The sequence below is a fragment of the Myotis yumanensis genome, unplaced genomic scaffold (genome assembly GCF_028538775.1).
Source record: "Myotis yumanensis isolate MYYU_CA2020_CCGP unplaced genomic scaffold, mMyoYum1.0.hap1 SCAF_3, whole genome shotgun sequence".
NCBI lineage: Eukaryota > Metazoa > Chordata > Mammalia > Chiroptera > Vespertilionidae > Myotis > Myotis yumanensis.
Genome location: NW_027223754.1, coordinates 99,775,337 through 99,797,621, shown reverse-complemented (window position 1 = coordinate 99,797,621; position 22,285 = coordinate 99,775,337). Strand labels below are relative to the sequence as shown.

The 22,285-nt window shown below is 45.2% G+C and overlaps 1 protein-coding gene across 3 annotated transcripts in view; it reads left to right on the top strand.

Annotated features, from left to right (window-relative positions):
• Nucleotides 1-22,285, top strand: part of DCLK1 (doublecortin like kinase 1) — a 539,423-nt gene that overhangs the window by 494,216 nt on the left and 22,922 nt on the right. For all 3 annotated transcript variants that reach the window (XM_070409184.1, XM_070409186.1, XM_070409185.1), the window contains 3 exons: nt 6,185-6,262; nt 6,609-6,705; nt 9,342-9,422. In XM_070409184.1, the coding sequence (XP_070265285.1) occupies nt 6,185-6,262; nt 6,609-6,705; nt 9,342-9,422 (256 nt within the window). The remainder of the gene's footprint in view (nt 1-6,184; nt 6,263-6,608; nt 6,706-9,341; nt 9,423-22,285) is intronic.

Below are 22,285 nucleotides of genomic sequence, written 5' to 3'. Positions count from 1 at the left end.
GTCAACTATACTACCAGGCCATAGTATCAAAACAGCATGGTACTAACATAAAACACAGACATGTAGATCAAGGGAACAGAATAGAGAACCCAGAAATAAATTTACGCCTTTATAGTCAATTAATATTTGACAAAGGAGGCAAAAACATACAATGGAGTAAGATAATATATTCAATAAATGGTGTTGGGAAAAACTGGACGGATATGTGCCAAAAAATGGAACTAGGCCACCTTCCTACTAGTATACTACACACAAGAATAAACTCAAAATAGATTAAAGACTTAAATGTTAGCTTCCCCAAACCATAAAAATCCTAGAAGAAAACAGGCAGTAAATTCTCAGACACTTCTTGTAGCAATATTTTTCCCTTCTCAGGCAAGAAAAACAAAAGAAAAAATAAACAAATGAGACTACATCAAACTAAAGAGTTTTTGCACAGCATAGGAAATCATCAACAAAATGAAAGGACAACCCACTGAATGGGAGAACATATTCACCAATGATACATCTGATAAGGGGTTACTATCCAAAATATATCAATTATTTATACAACTCAACAAAAGAAAGACAAACAACCCTATTTAAAAAAATGGGCAAAAGACCTGAATAGGCACTTCTCCAAAGAGGACATACAGATAACCATGTGAAAAGATACTCAATGTCATTAATCATCAGAGAAATGCAAATTAAAACCATAATGAGATATCACCTCACATTGTCAGAATGGCTATCATCAATAAATCAACAAACAAGTGTTGGTGCGGATGTAGAGAAAAGGGAACCCTTGTGCACTGTTAGTGTGAATGCAGATTGGTGCAGCCACTGTAGAAAGCAGTATGGACTTACCTCAGAAAATTAAAAATGAGACTGCCTATGACCCTGAGATTTCACTTCTGGGAATATATCCAAAGAAACCTGAAATACTATTTTGAAAGAATATATGCACCTCTATGCTCATTGCAACATTATTTACAACTAGAGGCCTGGTGCACAAAATTCATACACTGGGGGTGGGGGGTCCCTCAGCCTCTCCTGTGCCCTCTTGCTCCTTACCGCCTGCCTGCTTGCTGCTCCCTACTGTTCTGCTCGAAGCTCCTTAGTGTTGCCATGGAGGCTCCTGCCACTGCCACTGCGCTCGCCAGCCGTGAGCCCGGCTTCTGGCTGAGCGGCGCTCCCCCTGTGGGAGCGCACTGACCACCAGGGAGCAGCTCCTGCATTGAGTGTCTGCCCCCTGGTGGTCAGTTCATAGTGACCAGTCATTCCACTGTTTGGTTGATTTGCATATTAGGGTTTGATTATATAGGATAAGATATTGAATGTGAACTGTAAATGAAAAATAAAATTTAAAAAAGAACCAAATAAAATTTTAGATGTAAAAATTTTTAAATATATATATATATATATATATATATATATATATACATATATTTCTCACTTGAGGATGTTTTTAAAATTGACTTTTACAGAGAAAAACATCCATGTGACAGAAAAATACCAGTAGGCTTCCTCTGCACCTGCTGACCCACTGGGATCTAACCTAAACCTAAGTATGTGCCCTAACCTAGAATCCAACAAGAAATCCTTTGGTGTACAGGTTGAGATTCCAACCAATTGAGCCACCTGGCCAGGGCGGATCTGAAAAAAAAAATTTTAAATGACCTCCAGGCCCTGGTTGGTGTGGATCAGTAGTTACAATGTCCTCCCAAGCACCGAAAGATCATGGGTTCGATTCCAGGTGAGGGCACATACACAGGTTGTGGGTTCCATCCCTGTCGGATTGCTTGGGCAACTGATCGATATTTCTCTTTCTCTTCCCTTCTCCCTTCCTCTCTCTCTAGAATCAATGAAAAAAACATATCCTTAGAGGAGGATTTAAAAAGAAAAAAAATGCTGGTTTGGTTCAGTGGATAGTGCTTCTGCAGGCAGACTGGGTTGTAGGCTCAATCCGGGACCCTGGTCGGAGATTCAGCAAGAGGCAACCAATTGATGTCTCTCACATTAGTTTCTGTCTTTCTCCCTCCCTTCTATTCTCTATAAGAAAAAAAAAAAACAAACAAACAAAAAAAAAACAATGCAAAAATGTCCTCAGGTGAGGATTAACCAAAACAAACAAACAAACACCCATCCCCAGTGTGATTATTCAAGGAGCATATGAAGTATTTGTTGAATGAACAGGAAGGGATGGGACTTCGCTTTCTAACTAAGTTAGCAACTCTGCAAGCCAGAGGGTTTATTTTTTATTTTAATTTTTATTAATTGATTATTTTAGAGAGAAGAAGGAAGCAAGAGAAACATCAGTGTGTTGTTCCACTTATTATGCACTCTTTGGTTGCTTCTTGTCTGTGCCCTGACCAGGGATCCAACCTGCAACCTTGATGTATCAGGAGGAGGTTCTAACCCGCTGCCCTGTGCGCTGCCTGTCAGGGCCCCTCAACAAAACCCCTCTGGCTGCCCTGGCCCCTGCTGTGGGTCAGAGCTCCTCTGCCACAGCGAAGGTTTGGGTTCCATTCTGTCAGGGCACCTACTTAGGTTTCGGGTTTGATCCCTGGTGGGGGCTGACTGCTGCTCAGGAAGAGACCGAGGACAGTTGAGGTCTTTGTGCTCTAGTCATTAGGCAGGGAGCTGGGGTTTCATTGCTGACCTGGCCGACTCCGATCCCCACTACCCTGGTCCTCCATCCAGGACAACTTCAACTATGGCAGCTGTGTGACCTCCACCAGTGTACACATCCGCATGGGTAGGTCGCCCTCTCGCGGCTCGCCAGGCCCTGCTACTGCACAGTCGCCAGGGAGGCAGATTTCCGGGTTCCCAGGGAGAGCGCCCTCCTGGCCAGACTCCCAGGGAAAGTGGGGTCCTGAAGGAAAAGGACTTCGCTCTGCCTCCCTTCGGGGCTCCCGGCCGGAGCAGAGCGCCAGTCCTGCACAGGGCTCAGAGGGGAGAGTCACCCAGGGAGGCCTCCTAGCTAGGTGCTGAGAAAACGAAACTGGAGCCCTTCCTCCTTGAACCCTGTCATCTTTGGTGTAGAAAGGGATAGACGAAAGCCTCAGCAGCCTTACTGGCACATCTTTAAATGAAGATGTTACTTATTTTTGGTGAAAATAAGTTTATTGTGTAATCAATATTGTATAATCAGTGTGATTACACAATAACCTGCATTGAGCTATCTGCTGAGATGTTTGTGCTTTAGGTCATGTGAACACATTTTATTTTATTTGACACAGCCTCAATGCCCCAGCCTCCAGCGGCAGGCAGCCATGCCCACCCAGACTAATTTGCATATTACCCTTTTATTAGATAGACTAGAGGCCCGGTGCACAAAAATTTGTGCACTCGGTGGGGAGAGAGGGGGTCCCTCAGCCTGGCCTGTGCCCTCTCGCAGTCTGGGACCCCTCGGGAGATAACAACCTGCTGGCTTAGGCCTGCTCCTGGGTGGCAGAGGGTGGGCCCAATCCCTAGGTGCAGCCCCTGGTCGGGCTCAGAGCAGGGCCAATTGGGGAGTTGGGGCGTCGCCCCCTGTCATGCACAGAGCAGGGCGGTTCGGGAGGTTGCAATGCCACCCCTAGTCACGCTCAGGGTAGGGCCGATTGGGGGGTTGGGGCACTGCCCCCTGTCACACTCAAGGCAGGGTCGATGGGGAGATTGCGGCGCCACCCCCTGTTATGCACAGAGCAGGGCCAATCAGGGGGTTGGGGCACTGCCCCCTGTCACTCACAGAGCAGGGCCCATCAGGAAGTTGGGGAGCTCCCCCCTGTTACACACAGAGCAGGGCCAATAGGGGAGTTGGGGCACCGCCCCCTGTCACACACGAGCAGGGCCGACCAGGGGGTTGGGGTGCCACCCTCTATTACCCACAGAGCAGGGCCGATCAGCGGGATGGGGCGCCGCCACTGTCACACTCAGGGCAAGGCCGATGGGGAGGTTATGGCTCTACCCCGTCACACACAGAGCAGGGCCTGTGTGGTGGGGGGAGGGTTGGGGCGCTGCACCCTGTCACACACAGAGCCGCAGGGCGATTAGGGGGTTGGGGAGCTCCCCCCTATCAGGCACAGAGCAGGGCTGATCAGGGGGTTGGGGCGCCTTCCCCTGTCACGAATAGAGCAGGGCGGATAGGGAGGTTGTGGCCCCGCCCCCTGTCACACACAGAGCCGCAGGGCGATCAGGGGGTTTGGGCACTGCCCCCTGTCACGCTGATCCCGGTGCCGGGAGGCATATTACCCTTTTACTATATAGGATAGAGGCCTGGTGCATGGGTAGGGCCTGGCTGGTTTGCCCTGAAGGGTGTCCTGGATCAGGGTGGGGGTCCCCACTGGGGTGCCTGGCCAGTCTGGGTGAGGGGCTGAGGGCTGTTTTCAGGCTGGTGGGTGACTGCACCTCCCAACCGCTCCTTTTTTTCTTTTTTTTTTAATTCTGGGCCAAGGCCTCTGCTGCTGAAAGCACGTATCTGGTTTGTTTCGGTTCTATAATCGAAACACTGTATCATCTCCAGCTCTGAGATCCCGGCCAGCTGAAAGCTGGTTTCTGGGGTTTTGTTTAGCTTCTATATTTGTTACAATGTTTCAAACTGCAAGCTCAGAGGCCGGCAAGGCAGGCGGGGAATGTTGGAGTCCTCCTTCACCGAAGCAAGCAAGCCTCATGTTCGCTTCCAGCTGCCTGGCTGCCGGCCGCCATCTTGGCTGACAGTTAATTTGCATATCGCCCTGATTAGCCAATGGGAAGGGTTGCGGTCGTACGCTAATTACCATGTTTCTCTTTTATTAGATAGGATAGCCAAGATTTGGAAGCAGCCTAAGTGTCCTTTAATACTAGTAGATGAGTGGATAAAAAAGCTGTGGTACATTTACACAATGGAATACTACTCCGCCATAAAAAGGAAGAAAATTTTACCTTTTGCAACAGCATGGATAGATCTGGGGAGCTTCAAGTTGAGTGAAATAAGTCAGTCAGAGAAAGACAAGTATCATGAGATTTCATTCATATGTGGAATTTAATGACAAACTGAACTACCAAGCAAAATAGAAACAGACTCATAGAGACCAGGCAGACAGCTCTGGTGGTAGATGGTGTTGGTGGTAGGGGTAGGGTGGAAGAATTGAACAAAAAAGAAAAAGAGAGACATGTAGAGAACTCAACAGTGTGGTGATTGCTGGGGGAGAGAGCAGTAGAGGTGGAAGAGAGTGTAGAGGGGATAAATGGTGATGGCAAAACAAAACAAAACAAAACACAGATGTCCCAAAAGGGTTGCTTTAGACTGGCAAGTAACTCAAGCCAATTTGTTTTGCTCCATGTGAGCAATTCCACTAAACATTTTGTTAGGGGAAAGATGAAATCTAATTTTTAGGACTCGGCTTGGTTATCATCCATGAGTTTTATTTATACAGGTCTCTATGAAGTGTCTCTATCCAAATATATATCTTGATGAGTATTGGCATATTGTTTGAAATAGGACTTGGAAGATGATTAAAGTAGTAGATGCTGTCAGTGCTCTACCTGTATACCCTTAAGACCACCTATTTCATAATTTCTACCTGATAGCACCTGCAACTCTTTTCTTAGGGGCTCCCTTGGGCTGCTGGAGCTTTCCCTGAATGAGTAGGAAAAAGGCTACAGTGACAAGAAATTAATATCCACCCAGCAGCGATACCAATTACTGTTGGGAATGAGTAGAGTATATAGATACCCAGCCTCCTCACCCTACTGTGGGAAAACTCTGAGGTTCCTGTTCTTCCACAGTCTCTCAGAGCTCCTAGGGAGATTCAGCCCCAGTTGCCCTCATTAGTAACTGATTTGATAACTTCCCTTCCCTTCTCTGTCTCATTTCCCCACTCCTTAGCTGGTGTTTCCTGGGATCACCTCCCAAATAAATTACCTGTGCTTGAACATAAAAGTAAAATTGATATGACTATAATAAACCTTTTTGCTGAAACCCTTCACTTACTGATATCTGGATAGGAACCTAGCCATGCATTACTTTGATTTTTATTCATGTGCCTTAGATAATCTCTTTTTTTATTATTCTTTTCTTGAATTCTGTTTACTTGGTGGGTTTTAATTTGTGTTTGTTGTTGGGTTTTTGTTTTGTCTGGTTCAGTTTTTTTGGTTTAGAATAGGAGAATCACCTATTTTGCCATGCCCCACAATTTGTCCTGGTCTGACTTTGTAATTCTGATGTCACTTACTTTTTCAGATATGGCCTCAAGGTAGACATCTGGGCAGCTGGTGTAATCACGTATATCCTGCTGTGTGGCTTCCCTCCGTTTCGTGGGTATGGGCAGCAATCTTTTATTAGCACCAACAAAGCATTTCTCTATTCTCAGAAAGATCTGATCAGCCTGCAGCACAAAAAGACAATAATAAGAATTTGACTTATAATGGCTATTATTTTTTTCAGGTTGTGCATGGTAATTTACATGCCTTCTATATATCTTCTTCATATAATTTAGAAACTCATTTTATTGCAATTTACCAAAACTGTTCCATATTAACATTTTGAATTACTTAAAACTCATTTTACACATTTAAGGGGAAAGAAAGGGCTCCAATGCTTAAGAATATCCTGAGTTGACATTTTAGTCCTGTTTTTCTCTCACTGTTGTCGTTCATCTAAATAGAAGTGGTGATGACCAGGAGGTGCTTTTTGACCAGATTTTGATGGGACAAGTGGACTTTCCTTCTCCATACTGGGATAATGTTTCTGATTCTGCGAAGGTAGGTTTCTAGTGCTTTCCTCTTCCTTATAGCCTGTGTGTCTTAATGGAATTGTTGATTCTGATTCATTATGTCCAAAGAGACTGAATGATATTGTAAATATGATTTCTGAACACATTTTATTTGTAATTGCTAGTTTTTCTAATATTCAAGTCATCAACTCATCTGTTTATAACCATCTCAACTTCTCAAGTGCCTCTGTTTCCCTGGCTTCATCTCTCCCTGTTATCATTCCCTTTACCCTGCTATAGGCTCTTGCCATGCCCTACCCACACCAGGCTTCAGCCCACCTTAGATTTCTGTGCAGCTTATTGTTTAAACTCTTTTAGGTCTTGACTTAATTTTATCTTCTCAGAGAATCTTTTCCAGAAGCACCCTGTTTTGAGGTACAGTTCTAAAACCCTACCTGACTCATCTTATTTTCCTTGCCTGCTTTATTTGTCTCCATAGCACCTACACCCTTATGTCTATCTTGTATACCATCTAATCACCTTTCTACATAGATATAGATAGGTGCATATGTTTTATTTGTATAATTTATTTTCCCACTAGAATGCAAATTCCATGAAGACAAGGATGTTTTTATTTTGTTCATTACTCTATCATTAGTGCCTAGTCACCAGTACATAACTGGTACTCAATATACATAAATGAATGAGTGAATGAATGAAACAGTTAATCAAAGTAGAGGAAGCTCAACATGGGTTGAAATGATAAAAAAATACATCATGAGGATGCTACAATTTAACTTGGATCTTAAAAGACAACCAGGATTTAGAGGAAGTGGGGAACAAGGAATATGGTTTTCTTCAATTAAAACTAAAAGATCAACCTCTAAGAAAACTAAAAATCTTGAGATAAAAAACACAACAAAATATTTTAGTTGATCTCTTAAACTTATATCTCTAGGCACTGGCTTAAATTTTTGAAAAATTGATCTTAAAAAGTAATTATCTTTTGATTATTCAATCTATATAACTTTTCTTTTGCTGTGTTCTGAGTATGAATTCAATTTAAAATATTATTCCTTAGGCCTGGCCACTTTCCATAGAAAAAATTATGTATATTGGGCCCAAGTTTCTCATATTATCCAACTGTGTAAGAATCTACCTCTAGACCTAAAGAAATTAGGGGAATTGAGAAAGGTGCCAGAGGAAAAGTGAAAAGATGTGGGAAAAATCTGCTGAGGTGGGCATGGAGATGATTTCACCTGTGAACAGGCTTTTTAGAAACCTGTCCAACTCTTTCCATAACATGCCATCACTCCATAAACATAAGAGCTGGAAGTCACTGACAGATAGGACTATTTCTTACACCCCCATGGCACCTGGCAAAGAGCATCACAGACAATAGTTGCTTTAATAAGTCTTGGCCCCAGTTAGGAAGTGAAGGTAGATCTTTGGCAAGATTAATTATCCCCGCCCTGGCCAGTTTGGCTCAGTGATTAGAGCATAGGCCCAAAGACCAAAGGTCTCAGATTGGATTACCAGTGGTTAAGGGAATGTACCTTAGTTGCAGGCCCGGTTGGAGTACAAAGGGGAGGCAACCAATTGATGTGTCTCTCTCACATTAATGTTTCTTTCTCTCTCCCTCCATTCCCCTCCCCTCCATTCTCTCTCTCAAAAAAAAAAAATCAATGGAAAAAATAATAATGAATTATCCCCATCATGGAATGGTAATCAGAGCCTATGAATGTAAGCAATGAAGAAATATATATATAACCATGTTATTACATGGGAACTTCTAATTCAAAGTTGACAAATGTATGACAGACTCATCATTATAACCCAAGCTGTGCTTTTCTGGTCCAGATAAATTTGAACTTAAGGGAAAGTTTTATTTATTTCGGAACCAATAAATCATTTACTGCTTAATAGTTCTATTTTATTTGTGTTGATTGATCTGGAAATTTTTGAAGCAATTTTTCTTAGAATTCTTTGGCTACTAAATATAGTTTTTGTTTTAACAACTAGCTGTTGGCAATTCTGTATGTCTTTTCTTATAACTTTCTTTCATACTTAAATATGCCATCCTGAAGTTGAGGGAAAAAAACACATTTTTACATTCAGCTGCCAAAAGAAAATTTAGCTAGTGTCTTTAAAATTTGATTTTTATATTAAATTAATTTAGAAAATTATTTTTAAAGTGAAAAATCCTAGAAAAATAAATGAATTTTAATTCTTTAACGTGTGTATTTGTTTTTTTCTACTAAAAATACTTTCATTAAATTGATTTTAATATTAATTTCACTTTGTTTTTTCCATCCACTATAAGCTATGTTTTTATAATTCCAAATATTCACCTTTCCTTTAACTTCTAAAGATATTAAGTAATTGTGGATAAGTTGAGTTGACATATTAGTACAGTGTGTCCCAAAAAGATGTATACACACTTTAACAGATGACAGCTTAATTTTGAAAATGAAATGTATTTTAATAAACACTGACTTTATAATTATTCAAAGTGTGTGTATACATTTTTTGGGACACCATATATTTAAGATTTAGAGCTTTTCCAAATAAAATAGAACTTCTGCATTTGAAAACACCCAGTGGGATAAAGGGGAAAAAAGATTTATGGCTGTTATCTTTGACCTTAAAAGTTAGACAAATAGAATTGAATGTTCCTTTCTACAGGAGCTTATCACCATGATGCTGTTGGTCAATGTTGATCAGCGATTTTCAGCCATGCAGGTCCTTGAGCATCCCTGGGTAAATGTAAGTGACTTCCTCTTTTCCATATATTTACAATTGCAGATTTCCTAATAATGTCACCTTCTTATTAAAATGTTTTTGTTACTTCCCCTAAAATATGCCATAGTAGTTGCAGGATTGCACACTTGTTCCACGAGGACCATGACATACCCACACTAATATGCACGCTCATGGTCCCTTACACAAAGCATTTTCTCTGATTCAGATGAGACTGCCTTCTACTGGGGAGGGTCACGTGATCACTACCCCCCACCCCACAATCTACATTCTGTGGCCCAGATAAGGTCTGAATACATCAATAAAATGGAGCAGATTTTCTGAGTTAGTGCTACTTTTGTATCATTTCTGCCAAAAATACAAGTGACCAAATGGTTTCTGCATACACCTTGGAGTCCTCCAAGCACTTCTCAAACTTGCCTCTGCTCACAATTTATCTGGGGATCTCATTAAAATGCAGATTCTGTCATAGTAGATGTGAGGCTCTGAATTTCTAAAAGCCCCCAGATGCTGCTGCCATTATATAAGTACGAGGGTCTAATGATATTTCTTTAGCTATGAAGAAATTTTTCAGTGCAGAGTCATTAGTGTTTGACCCCGTGAGTGACTGAAGAGCTTTGTTTTGAATAATTATGATTAATACTTATCGTGTGCCTAACTTAGAGTCTGCCCAGAATTATTTTAAGTACCTTACATACATTAAGTGATTATGTTCTTCCCAATGACTGTATAACCTAGATATAGATCCCAACTGACATATGGAAGTCCATAATAAGGTTGAATAGTTCTTACTGTCAGAATAGAAGACATATAGAATTGGATGTAGATATGGACATGGACAACTTGTCTATACGGGGACAATTATAAAATTGTTACCTTTCGATATAAATTTTGCTATCTTCCCTATAGCTTTGAATGATTTGGCTATAAGTCAAAGGCAACAAAATATTCTACTTCTCTGAATTATCACCTTGGTAATTAGTTAAGTAATATTTTCCAAAATAACTAATTTTTTATGATAAAGTATTATTGAAAGCATAGAGTTGAGACTGATTACATCTGAGATGACATGACATTGAGATCTTGTTCCTGGCCTGCCACTCGATAGCCTTTGGACTAAGTTCCAGAACTTTACACATCTGAACCTGATTCCTCACACCCCATTGGAAGGTTATAAGTATACTAGAGGCCCGGTGCATAAAAATTTGTGCACTCGGGGGGGAGAGGAGGTCCCTCAGCCCATCCTGTGCCCTCTCGCAGTCTGGGACCCCTCAGGAGATAATGACCTGCTGGCTTAGGCCTGCTCCCGGGTGGCAGAGGGCAGGCCCAATCCCTAGGTGCAGTCCCTGGTCGGGCTTAGAGCAGGGCCGATTGGGGAGTTGGGGCACCGCCCCCTGTCATGCACAGAGCATGGCGGATCGGGAGGTTGCGATGCCACCCCTAGTCACGCTCAGGGTACAGCCGATTGGGGGGTGGGGCACCGCCCCCTGTCACACTCAAGGCAGGGTCGATAAAGAAGTTGCGGCGCCACCCCCTGTCACACACAGAGCAGGGACGATCAGGGGGTTGGGGAGTTGCCCCCTGTCATGCACAGAGCAGGGCCCATCAGGGGGGGTGGGGCTCTGTACCCTGTCACACACAGAGCAGGGCCGATCAGGGGGTTGAAGAGCCCCCCCCTGTCACTCACAGAGTAGGGCTGATAGGGGAGTTGGGGCACCGCCCCCTGTCACACACAGAGCAGGGCGGATCAGGGGGTTGGGGCGCCGCCACTGTCACACTCAGGGCAGGGCCGATGGGGAGGTTATGACTCTACCCCATCACACACAGAGCAGGGCCCATGGAGCGGGGGGGAGTTGGGCCGCCGCACCCTGTCACACACAGAGCAGGGCCGATCAAGGGGTTGGGGCGCTGTACCCTGTCACACACAGAGCAGGGCCGATCAGGGGGTTAGAGTGCTGCACCCTGTCACACACAGAGCAGGGAAGATAGGGAGGTTGTGGCCCCTCCCCCTGTCACACACAGAGCCGCAGGGCGATCAGGGGGTTTGGGCGCTGCCCCCTGTCACACTGATCCTGGTGCCGGGAGGCCTCGCGGCTCCGCTGATCCCGGTGCCAGTGCCGGGAGGCATATTACCCTTTTATTATATAGAATAGAGGCCTGGTGCATGGGTGGGGGCTGGCTGGTTTTCCCTGAAGGGTGTCCTGGATCAGGGTGGGGGTCCCCACTGGGGTGCCTGGCCAGTCTGGCTGAGGGGCTCAGGGCCGTTTTCAGGCTGGTGGGTGACTGAAGCTCCCAACCGCTCCTTTTTTTCTTTTCTTTTTTTAATTCTGGGCCAGCTTTAGCCCTAAGGCCTCCGCTGCTGAAAGCAGGTTTCTGGCCTTTGTTTACCTTCTGTATTTGATACAATGTTGCGGTCTGGCTGGCTGAAGCCCGGCTGACTAAAGCAGGTTTCTGGGGTTTTGTTTAGCTTCTATATCTGCAACATAGTTGCTTAGAGTTGCAGCTGAGAGGCCGGCAAGTCAGGCGGGGAACGTTGGAGTCCGTAGTCACTGGAGCAAGCAAGCCTCCCTGTTCGCTTCAGTGCATGGCTGCCGGCCGCCATCTTGGCTGGCAGTTAATTTGCATATTGCCCTGATTAGCCAATGGGTAGGGTAGCAGATGTACGGCTAATTACCATGTTTCTCTTTTATTAGATAGGACTAGAGGCCCGGTGCACAAAAATTTGTACACTAGGGGGGGAAGGAGGGGTCCCTCACCCCGGCCTGTGCCCTCTCGCAGTCTGGGACCCCTCAGGAGATAACGACCTGCTGGCTTAGGCCTGCTCCTGGGTGGCAGAGGGCAGGCCCAATCCCTAGATGCAGCCCCTGGTCGGGCTCAGAGCAGGGCTGATTGGGGAGTTGGGGAGCTCCCCCCTGTCATGCACAGAGCAGGGCCAATCAGGGGATTGAGGAGCTCCCCCCTGTCACACACAGAGCAGGGCCCATCAGGGGGTTGAGGTGCTCCCCCCTGTCACTCACAGAGTAAGGCCGATAGGGGAGTTAGGGCACCGCCCCCTGTCACACACACAGCAGGGCAGATCGGGGGTTGGGGTGCTGCCACTGTCACACTCAGGGCAGGGCCGATGGGGAGGTTATGGCTCTACCCCGCCACACACAGAGCTGGGCCCGTGGCGGGGAGGGGGAATTGGGGCGCTGCACCCTGTCACACACAGAGCCGCAGGGCGATCAGGGGATTGGGGAGCTCCCCCCTATCAGGCACAGAGCAGGGCTGATCAGGGGGTTAGGGCACCTTCCCTTGTCACAAACAGAGCAGGGCGAATAGGGAGGTTGTGGCCCCGCCCCCTGTCACACACAGAGCCGCAGGGCGATCGGGGTTTTGGCGCTGCCCCCTGTCACACTGATCCCGGTGCCGGAAGGCCTCACAGCTCCGCAGATCCCAGTGCTGGGAGGCATATTACCCTTTTACTATATAGGATAGAGGCCTGGGGGCAGGCTGGTTTGCCCTGAAGGGTGTCCTGGATCAGGGTGGGGGTCCCCACTGGGGTGCCTGGCCAGTCTGGGTGAGGAGCTGAGGGCTGCTTTCAGGCTGAGAGTTGACTGAAGCTCCCAACCTCTCCTTTTTTTTTTTTAATTCCAGGCCAGCTTTAGCTCTGGCTCTAGCTCTGAGGCTTCAGCTGCTGAAAGCAGGTATCTGGTTTGTTTGCGTTCTATAATCGAAACAATGTATAACTCCAGCTCTGAGATCCCGGCCGGCTGAAACCTGGTTTCTGGGGTTTTGTTTAGCTTCTATATTTGTTACAATGTTTCTTAGAGTTGCAGCTCAGAGGCCGGCAAGTCAGGCGGGAAACGTTGGAGTCTGCAGTCGCTGAAGCAAGCAAGCCTTATGTTCGCTTCCAGCTGCCTGGCTGCCGGCCGCCATCTTGGCTGACAGTTAATTTGCATAAGGATATGCTGATTAGCCAATGGGAAGGGTAGCGGTCATACGCTAATTACCATGTTTCTCTTTTATTAGTGTAGATGACAGGAGAATGTATGTGAATATGAGCATGTATAGATATACAGCTAAGGTTTGTTTTAAATATTTTTATATTGCAGAGCTTCTGCATTGGTATACCTTTAAGTAAAGATATTCATTCCCTCAGCCCTTGGAATAGTTAGGCAGGCAACCAGAGTCCAGAGTGGTCACCTCCAGCCTCATAAACTTTCATTTGCTCCAGGGCCCTAAATGAAATTTATTTTTTTTCCATGAAGTGGGAAGAGTTAGGAAGCATCCCATGTAAACCTTGTAATAAGCCTACAAGATAGGCAGGATGGGTATTATTGTACCCACTTTACAGATGTGAAGATTGAGGTTATGGTAGCAGACTTGTCCAAAGTAGCTAAGTTTGTAATTGAGTTAATATTTGCAGCCAGGTACCCACACTCCAAGCCCATTTGCTTTAAACTCCTATGCACCATACTACATCTACCCTCCCTTTGTTGTATATGAAAGCACTGTGAATATTACAAAATACTTCCTATGTACATAGTCATCATTATGTTTGTTCATACAAGTTAGCAACCTATTCAAAGTAACTTACCTAGGTGCCATGCTTAGATGTACAGGGTGGAAGAGGCACAGACAGGCTCTCTCAATGGTAACAGTTGGTTCTGATTTATATACATGCTATTTAAAAACCCATGGTCCACAAGTTGTCCAATTGCCCTAGAAAGACTAACACTTTAACCAGAGAATAAACCAGGGGTCCTCAAACTATGGCCCGCGGGCCACATGCAAATACAAATATTGTATTTGTTCCCGTTTTGTTTTTTTACTTCAAAAGAAGATATGTGCAGTGTGCATAGGAATTTGTTCATAGTTTTTTTTTAAACTATAGTCTGGCCCTCCAACGGTCTGAGGGACAGTGAACTGGCTTCCTGTTTAAAAAGTTTGAGGACCCCTGGAATAAACCGAAAAGCTGAATTTGAAATGTGTCCTTTGCAGGCTTATAAAGAACCCATGGAGGAAAGAGATTCATAGATTGATTTTAGATTTTTAAGCATATTATCATCAGAGGATCACTGCCTATCAGGCCTGCCCTCCAGGAGCTCTGTCTGATACAACCAGATAGTCACAGGGCAATGGGGGAAGGGCTATCCCCACCAGTCTGTGCGGAGGGTGCCATGGAAGGCTTCCTGGAGGAGGAGCCAGAGCTCCATCCTGGAGGAATCTGGTAAAGAAATGTCCTGTGGAACCAGATCCAGCAGGATGTGAATATTCCTCTATAGTAATAAAATGGTAATATGCTAATTAGACTGGACATCTTCCGGACAAAGCCACAGTGGCAGGGGCTGAGGCAGAGGCAGTTAGGGGTGATCAGGCCTGCAGGCAGAGGTGGTTAGGGATGATCAAGCAGAAAAGCAGTTAGGAGCCAGCAGTCCCAGATTGCGAGAGGGATGTTCCCTGAGGGTTCCCAGATTGGAGAGGGTACAGGCTGGGCTGAGGGACACCCCCCCATGCACAAATTTCATGCACCAGACCTATAGTATATAATAAAAGGTTAATATGCAAATTGGCCAAATGGTGAACAACCGGTCACTATGATGCGCACTGACCACCAGGGAACAGATGCTCAATGCAGGAGCTTCCCCTTGGTGGTCAGTGTGCTCCCACAGGGGGAGTGCCACTCAGCCAGAAGCTGGGCTCATGGCTGGCGAGACCAGCGGCGGAGGCGGGAGCCTCTCCCACCTCTGCAGCAGTGCTAAGGATGTCCAACTGATAGCTTAGGCCTGCTTCCCACTGGACATCCCCTGAGGGCTCCTAGACTGTGAGAGGGCACAGACCAGGCTGAAACCCCCCTCCCCCCAAGTGCATGAATTTCTTGCACTGAGTCTCTAGTCTATATATATAAAGAGCCAGGGTCCATAAGGACCTAAGGCTCGACCAAACACCAGAAGTCAGTGCTGGGTTGCTGTGGTGACTGCCAAGGGGGCTGCGGATCAGGCCCGGAGAGAAGCCTGCAGACAGAGAGGCAGGGTCTGATCTGCAGCCTCTGTGACAGCTGTTGATCAGCTGTTGCCTCTCTCTTTCTCTCTGGGCTTCCCCAGCAGCCACACCTCTGTTTCTCTCCAGGCCTCCAAGGGGGCTGGACTCTTTGATCAGGCTCAGAGATAGGCCCGGAGATGCTGACTGGCATAGAAACCAACCAATCAGAACCTAATCTGGGTGAACTGTGAAAGCAGAACCTAAGGTGAGGGCTGAGGAGGGGTTTTAAAATGACCACTTTGGCAGTATAGTGCATATGGCTGGCTGTCAGTCCAGATATAGAGATTATGTATTTTTGTCTGCCAAGAGCAACTCCTCCTGCTGAAAAAGGCTTTTCCCCCCATTTAAGCAATCCTATCCTATATAATCTAACTATACTAATAAAAGGGTAATATGCTAATTAGACCAGGTCAACTGGCTATCTTCCAGATGTCCGACTTCCTTCTGGACAAAGCCATTTTGGTGGGGGCCGAAGCAGAGGCCATTAAGGGTGATCAGGCCATCAGGGGAGGGCACTTGGGGGCAACCAGGCTGGCAGGGGAGGGCCATTGGGGGCAAGATCAGGCTGGCAGGGGAGGGCAGTTGGGGGTGAGATCATGCTGGCAGGGCAGGGAAATTGGGGGCTACCAGGCTGGCAGGGGAGGACACTTGGGGGCAAGATCAGGCCAGCAGGGGAGGGCAGTTGGGGGCAATTGGGCCAGCAGGGGAACAGTTAGGCATCGAGTGGTTTGGGGGTGATCAGGCTGGCAGGCAGAAGCAGTTAGGGGCAATCAGGAAGGCAGGCAGGTGAGCAGTTGGGAGCCAGCAGTCCCAGATTGTGAGAGGGATGTCTGACTGCTGGTTTAGTCCCAATCCCTGTGGACATCCCCCGAGGAGTCCCAGATTGGAGAGGGTGTAAGCTGGGCTGAGGGACGCCCCCCCAGTACACAAATTTCATGCATCGGGCCTCTAGTATACTATACGATAACTTGGTGACTGTGAGCAAAGTTTTCCCTTTATTTGATGGGGCTGTAATGCTCTTAAAAACACATAATTCCTTACCTTGATTCCAAACCATATGACCCTACATCAATAAATCCCAACAGTGGGGTAAAGAAAAAAAAAAGATTCTGGCTATTATCCTTGGAAAACTAAGTTGCTCATTCTTATTCCTAGGCAGTATATACATGTCTTAGCAGGAACTTCTACCTTCTCAACCTGTTTTGTACACATTTTTACACATGGTCCCACTTTGCTGACAATCAGGATCCACAGCTCCCTCTGGAACTTGGACTTCTGCTGTCATTTCAGTTTTCCCTGTTAGATTCCCTCAAAACATTTACTAAAAGCAAGGATAACATTTAAGGAACTATCTAGAAGACTGACAACTGAAAACATACCCTTTGTATAATTCCTATCTTATCCCATGCTATTTTCTGATACTGTACAGTGGTTCTCAACCTTCCTAGTGCCACGACCCTTTAATACAGCTCCTCATGTTGTGGTGACCCCCAATTTCATTGTTACAAATTGAACATAATTAAAGCATAGTGATTAATCACAAAAACAATATGTAATTATATATGTGTTTTCCAATGGTCTTAGGCAACCCCTGTGAAAGTGTCGCGACCCACAGGTTGAGAACCAGTGCTCTAGGATGAAGGTCCATCTCAATGTGTTAATTCTATGAGCTATGTTTTACCTCTAATTATTTTACTAACTAGAGGACCGGTGCACAAAATTCATGCACGGAGGGTGTGTCCCTCAGCCCAGCCTGCACCCTCTCCAATCTGGGACATCCCTCTCACAATCCAGGACTGCTGGCTCCCAACTGCTCACCAACCTTCCTGCCTGATTGTCCTTAACTGCTTCTGTCTGCCAGCCTGATCACCCCTAACCATGCCCCTGCCAGCCTGATTGATGTCTAACTGCTCCCTTGCTGGCCCGATTGTCCCTAACTTCCCTCTCCTGCCAGCCTGGTAGCCCCTAACTGCCCTCCCCAGCCAGTCCGTCACCCCCAACTGCCCTCTTCTGAAGGCCTGGTCACCCCTAACTGCCCTCCCCTGCAGGCCTTGTCCTCCCCCAACTGTCCTCCCCTGCAGGCCTTGTCCCCCACAACTGCCTTCCCCTGCAGGCCTGGTCACACCAAATTGTCCTCCCTTGCTGGCCTGGTTGCCCCTAAATGCCCTCCCCTGCAGGCCTGGTTGCCCCTAACTGCCCTCCCCTGCAGGCCTGGCCACCCCCAACTTCCCTCCCCTGCAGGCCTGGTCACCCACAACTGCCCTCCCCTGCTGGCCTGATCACCCACAACTGCCCTCCCCTGCTGGCCATATTGTGTCCACATGGGGGTGGCCATCTTGTATGTTGGAGTGATGGTCAATTTGCATATCACCTCTTTATTATATAGGATTTTACTAATGAGGAAACTGAAGCTCAAAGAAGTCTCTAGCATTAAGCTCAGTGGAGTCTCTAACATAAGGTCTGTTACCTGGGTTTTGTTCCCAGAGATTTTTATTTAACTGGTCTGCACTGGTATCTGGGTATTGGTAATTTTAGAAGTTCCCAGGTGAATTCCTAGTGGAAAGGACTGATGTAAATAAGTCAAGGGTAGTTATTTAGCCAATTTAAAACTTCCTATCACCTTCCTGGCCTTTCCATTTACTTCCTTTATTTCACCTACCTACTCTTTTGAAAAGATACTACCAAGCTAAAATATATTAAAAGAATGAAGAAAGTGAGGGAAAAAGAACAAAAACAAAACAACAGCCTGAATAATCTACCAAGATGTCTCATGCTAATAAAAATCAGCCCTACACACAAAAATATATACTGTAAACATTCATCTCATGGTGCTGGCAGCATTTGTTAGAAAGTAAAAGAACTCTAGGGATGCTGTAATCCTATATAATACAGAGGTAATATGCAAATGGTCATTACACCATGACGCGTAACGACTGATCAGCAGGAGGGCGGGGCAGCGAGCTACGAGTGGCAGAGAGCTACAGGAGGGCAGGGCAGTGAGCTACATGGGGCAGAGAGCTACAAGCAGTGGTGGACAGTGCGGCCAGCTGAGGCAAGCAGCAGTGAGCTACTAGTGCACAGATTCGTGCGCAGGGCCACTATTAATAAGTAAAACCACTTATCCATATTCATAAATTGTGAATGATGACTTGGAATTCCACTTTCCATTTGGGCATCTTATCCTCTCCTTTCTCCAAGGTAGATCTTAATTTATTTCATATTTTCTCCCCAAGTGCAGTGTGAATTGTATACATAGAGGATGTCTAGGACTCAGCTGAAGGGAGTCAAAAGTCCTGGGGTACCCTCAGTGGTTAAGTGTCAACCTATGAACCAGGAGGTCACGGTTCGATTCCTGGTCAGGGCACATGCCATGGTTGCAAGCTCAATCCCCAATGTGGAGCATGCAGTAGGCAGCTGATCAATGATTCTCTCTTATCACTGATGTTTCTGTCTCCCTCTCCCTCTCCCTTCCTCTCTGAAATCAATAAAAATATATATATTTTTTTAAAAATCCTGGGGTACTGTGCAGTGGGGGATGATTAGCATGAGTCAAGGGGCCACACACTGGGATGTGAAACATGGCTGCTATTGAAGAGTGCTCTAAGGCACTTGGGATTGTTTAAAACTAACTTGGAATATTCTGGGGGTAAAATGCTCATAAATTTACAGATATTAATAATAGGGTCTGCAATGAATAGTCTGAAAACCAGATCCATGATCCAAAAACAAAAATCCATGAGGGAGGAGGATTTTCTGAAGCATGACCCCTAGAATGGTCTCCCTAAGGAGGGAAATTCACTCAACCGAGTGACTTCATGTCCAGGCCTCCACCTCCTCCCCAACATCCGCTCGAGAAATGGAGACCAGGTCTCCTACAGACAGCTGTGAGAGTTCATTTTCCATTTTGCAAACTAATTTTGTTCTTGTCAGTTGCAATGCTCTGTCAAGTGGTGGATGGGAATTTCTAAATCAAAAACCACTAACCTCAAACCACAACCAGCCTGTGTCAAACAAGAAACTACTCCCAGAAACTACATACCAAAACGTATGGTAATAATACTATGACTATTTGTAACATACTTCCAGGTTTGTCACGTTTAGAAAATTCATAGCACATTTTTGGCACATAATCTATTCAGAATAATGGTGATAAAGATGTATATAAAAATGTATGTTTTTAATGGTCCTATTTATTTTATTGATGCAAGACAGTAAATTAACTAAATCTCCATCATCAATCCATATGCCTCAGGTACAGATTAGGTCCCAACAAAACCATCTGTTTATATCTTTTAATTCAATTACGCTCAAAACCTTCAAAATTGATAAGAAACTACAGACTTTTTAGTTACTGTGGTGTGTGTGTGTGTGTGTGTGTGTGTGTGTGTGTGTGTTACCTTCTCTAGCTGAGATACCTTATTTCATTGGGAACAAATTCTGAACGGTTTTAAGATTTTTGAAGTCAAAAGCATCTTTTGAGGGTTGTTTCACTACTTTCATTACGTTGCTTCAGCATGAATTAATAACCAAACAGAAGTTGAAAACTTCACTAGAATTTAAAGCTGGAGGCCTGAGCCCCTAGGATATAATATGTAAAAGAGTCACTAAGCACAAATAGTGTGGTGAAGGCTTGGGAGAGGTGGGTGCGGGGAGGAGGTGGTCAATGGGAAAAAAAGCAAAAAACAAAAAACAAAGGAGACATCTGTAATACTTTCAACAACAAAAAATAAAATTTAAAAATATTAATTAATTAGTTAATTAATTAAAAGAGTTGCTAGAAGTCTTTACAGAGGATTAGGACCAGTGCAGGGCCAGGAAATGATAAGGAAGTCCGTTGTGAGAGTGATGAGAAAACAAACTCTTAATTCAAGAACTGGCAGGGAAAAGAACTCAGGTAAAGGGAAATTTCTGGTAAGGATGCCCAATGGTGGGGAAGTGAGGAGGCAGGACTGAGCAGCAAGGTAAATCTTCCTCAGTAAATTTCATAGGGGCTGCTGCTATGGAATCCCAGCTGTTGTTTTTTTTTTCCCTCTGTATGTGTACCCAGGATATTAAACACAACCTGTGCCAATCACAGGCCCACACTGACCCAATGCTACTTTATGTCATCCATTGTTAGCTGGGGCTTCTAGCACAGCCTGCTCCACATGGGATTTGAGAGCCCCCGCCTTAACAGGTTGCTTTGCCTTATCTCAGATTAGGGAGAACCTAGTCTCTCCTTGACTGCAATTCAATGGGCCTCCTGAAGTGCTCAGTATCACTTTAACTGACCTTCATCCAAAGGCTTCCCAGGCTCCATTCAGGCCTGTCCAAATACAGTATTCCATTTTTTTCTGCTCCTAATCCAACTCTCCCACACCCTCACTATAGTGCCACTTTTATCATGGAAAAGAAGTCATTGAGTTCCTCCATTTAACACTTAGGGAGCCCTTTTGTAGCAGATATTATGCTAATGAATGCACAGAAGTTCTAGACCTAGCTGTGTGACCTTGAGCGAATAACCTTGCTGAGCCTCAGTTTACTTGTCTTTGAAATGGGACTGATAAGGCATATTGTAGAGGATAATCTGAGGACTAAGGAGATCATATATGTAAGTCATTAGCACACACCACAAAGCAATTAACACTTGTGTCATATTCCTCTTTCTGCCTTTCTCTTTTAACTTGCCTCCCCTCCACCTCAAAACAGGCCTCACCCTTTCTCTCCTTAATTCATCTTGCACCAAAGACAAAGAGAAACCTACACCTCCCCAAGGCAGACTGCTTCATTTCCCCCTCTATCCTGTGCCTTTTCCTGTCTTCCAACTCTTCCTTGCCACTAGCTTCTGACCCTGAGACTTCAAATACCCTCAAGGGTTTTTTGTTTGTTTTTGTCTTAAAGAGAAAAACTTTCTTTCCATCTGCTCCTTAAAATATATATATATTTTATTGATTTTTTACAGAGAGGAAGGGAGAGGGATAGAGAGTTAGAAACATCCATCAGCTGCCTCCTGCACACCCCCTACTGGGGATGTGACCACAATCAAGGTACATGCCCTTGACCAGAATCAAACCTGGGACCCTTCAGTCCACAGGCCGACGCTCTACCCACTGAGCCAAACCAATCAGGGCCCATCTGCTTCTTTATAGTCTAAAGCACATACAAATAACTGCCTGACATAGCCTGGAACTCTCCCAAGAGGTGACTTGAATTACATCTGTAATCTTGGGTGTGGGGCAGAACCCCAAACCTTGCCAGATATGTGAGACTAATATTTGCAAAACCTTCAGTAAAGGTACATCATTTCATCCTTTGTCAAATGTTTAAATATTCCCAACATTCTAACTTAGATCCCAAGGGCCTGCTGTTTCATCCACCATTTAAAAAAGTATTTGCACACACCATTGAATTTGTCCTCGTGTTTCACACTTTGATTGGCATAATCCTAATCTTTGCGATTATCACAGGACTTCTCTCCCACTAGGAGAGTTGGGAACTGAAACTGTACTGTAAAACATCTGAGTAAAGGGCAGTAGTCCTCCACACTTGCTACCCCCCTTACTAAAAAACATTGCTTTATTCCTAAATAAGACTTCAGTCTTTGGATCTTTTTGGTATTCATTTGTGTCCTATCTTCTGTTCTGTCTCCTTTGTTTGCCATTACTCTCCCACATGAACTCTTAACCAGAGATAAACTGGTTGACTCATTGTTTGACAAACATGCCCTGTGGCTTCCCACTCACATGCATCTGTACACCAAACCTCACGTTCCCTTCTCTCTACCTGTCAATACGTTCCCCATCATTTAGGACCAGGTCCAGTCCCATAATCCTCATGAAGCCTATGCTGACTGCTTACAAAGGAAA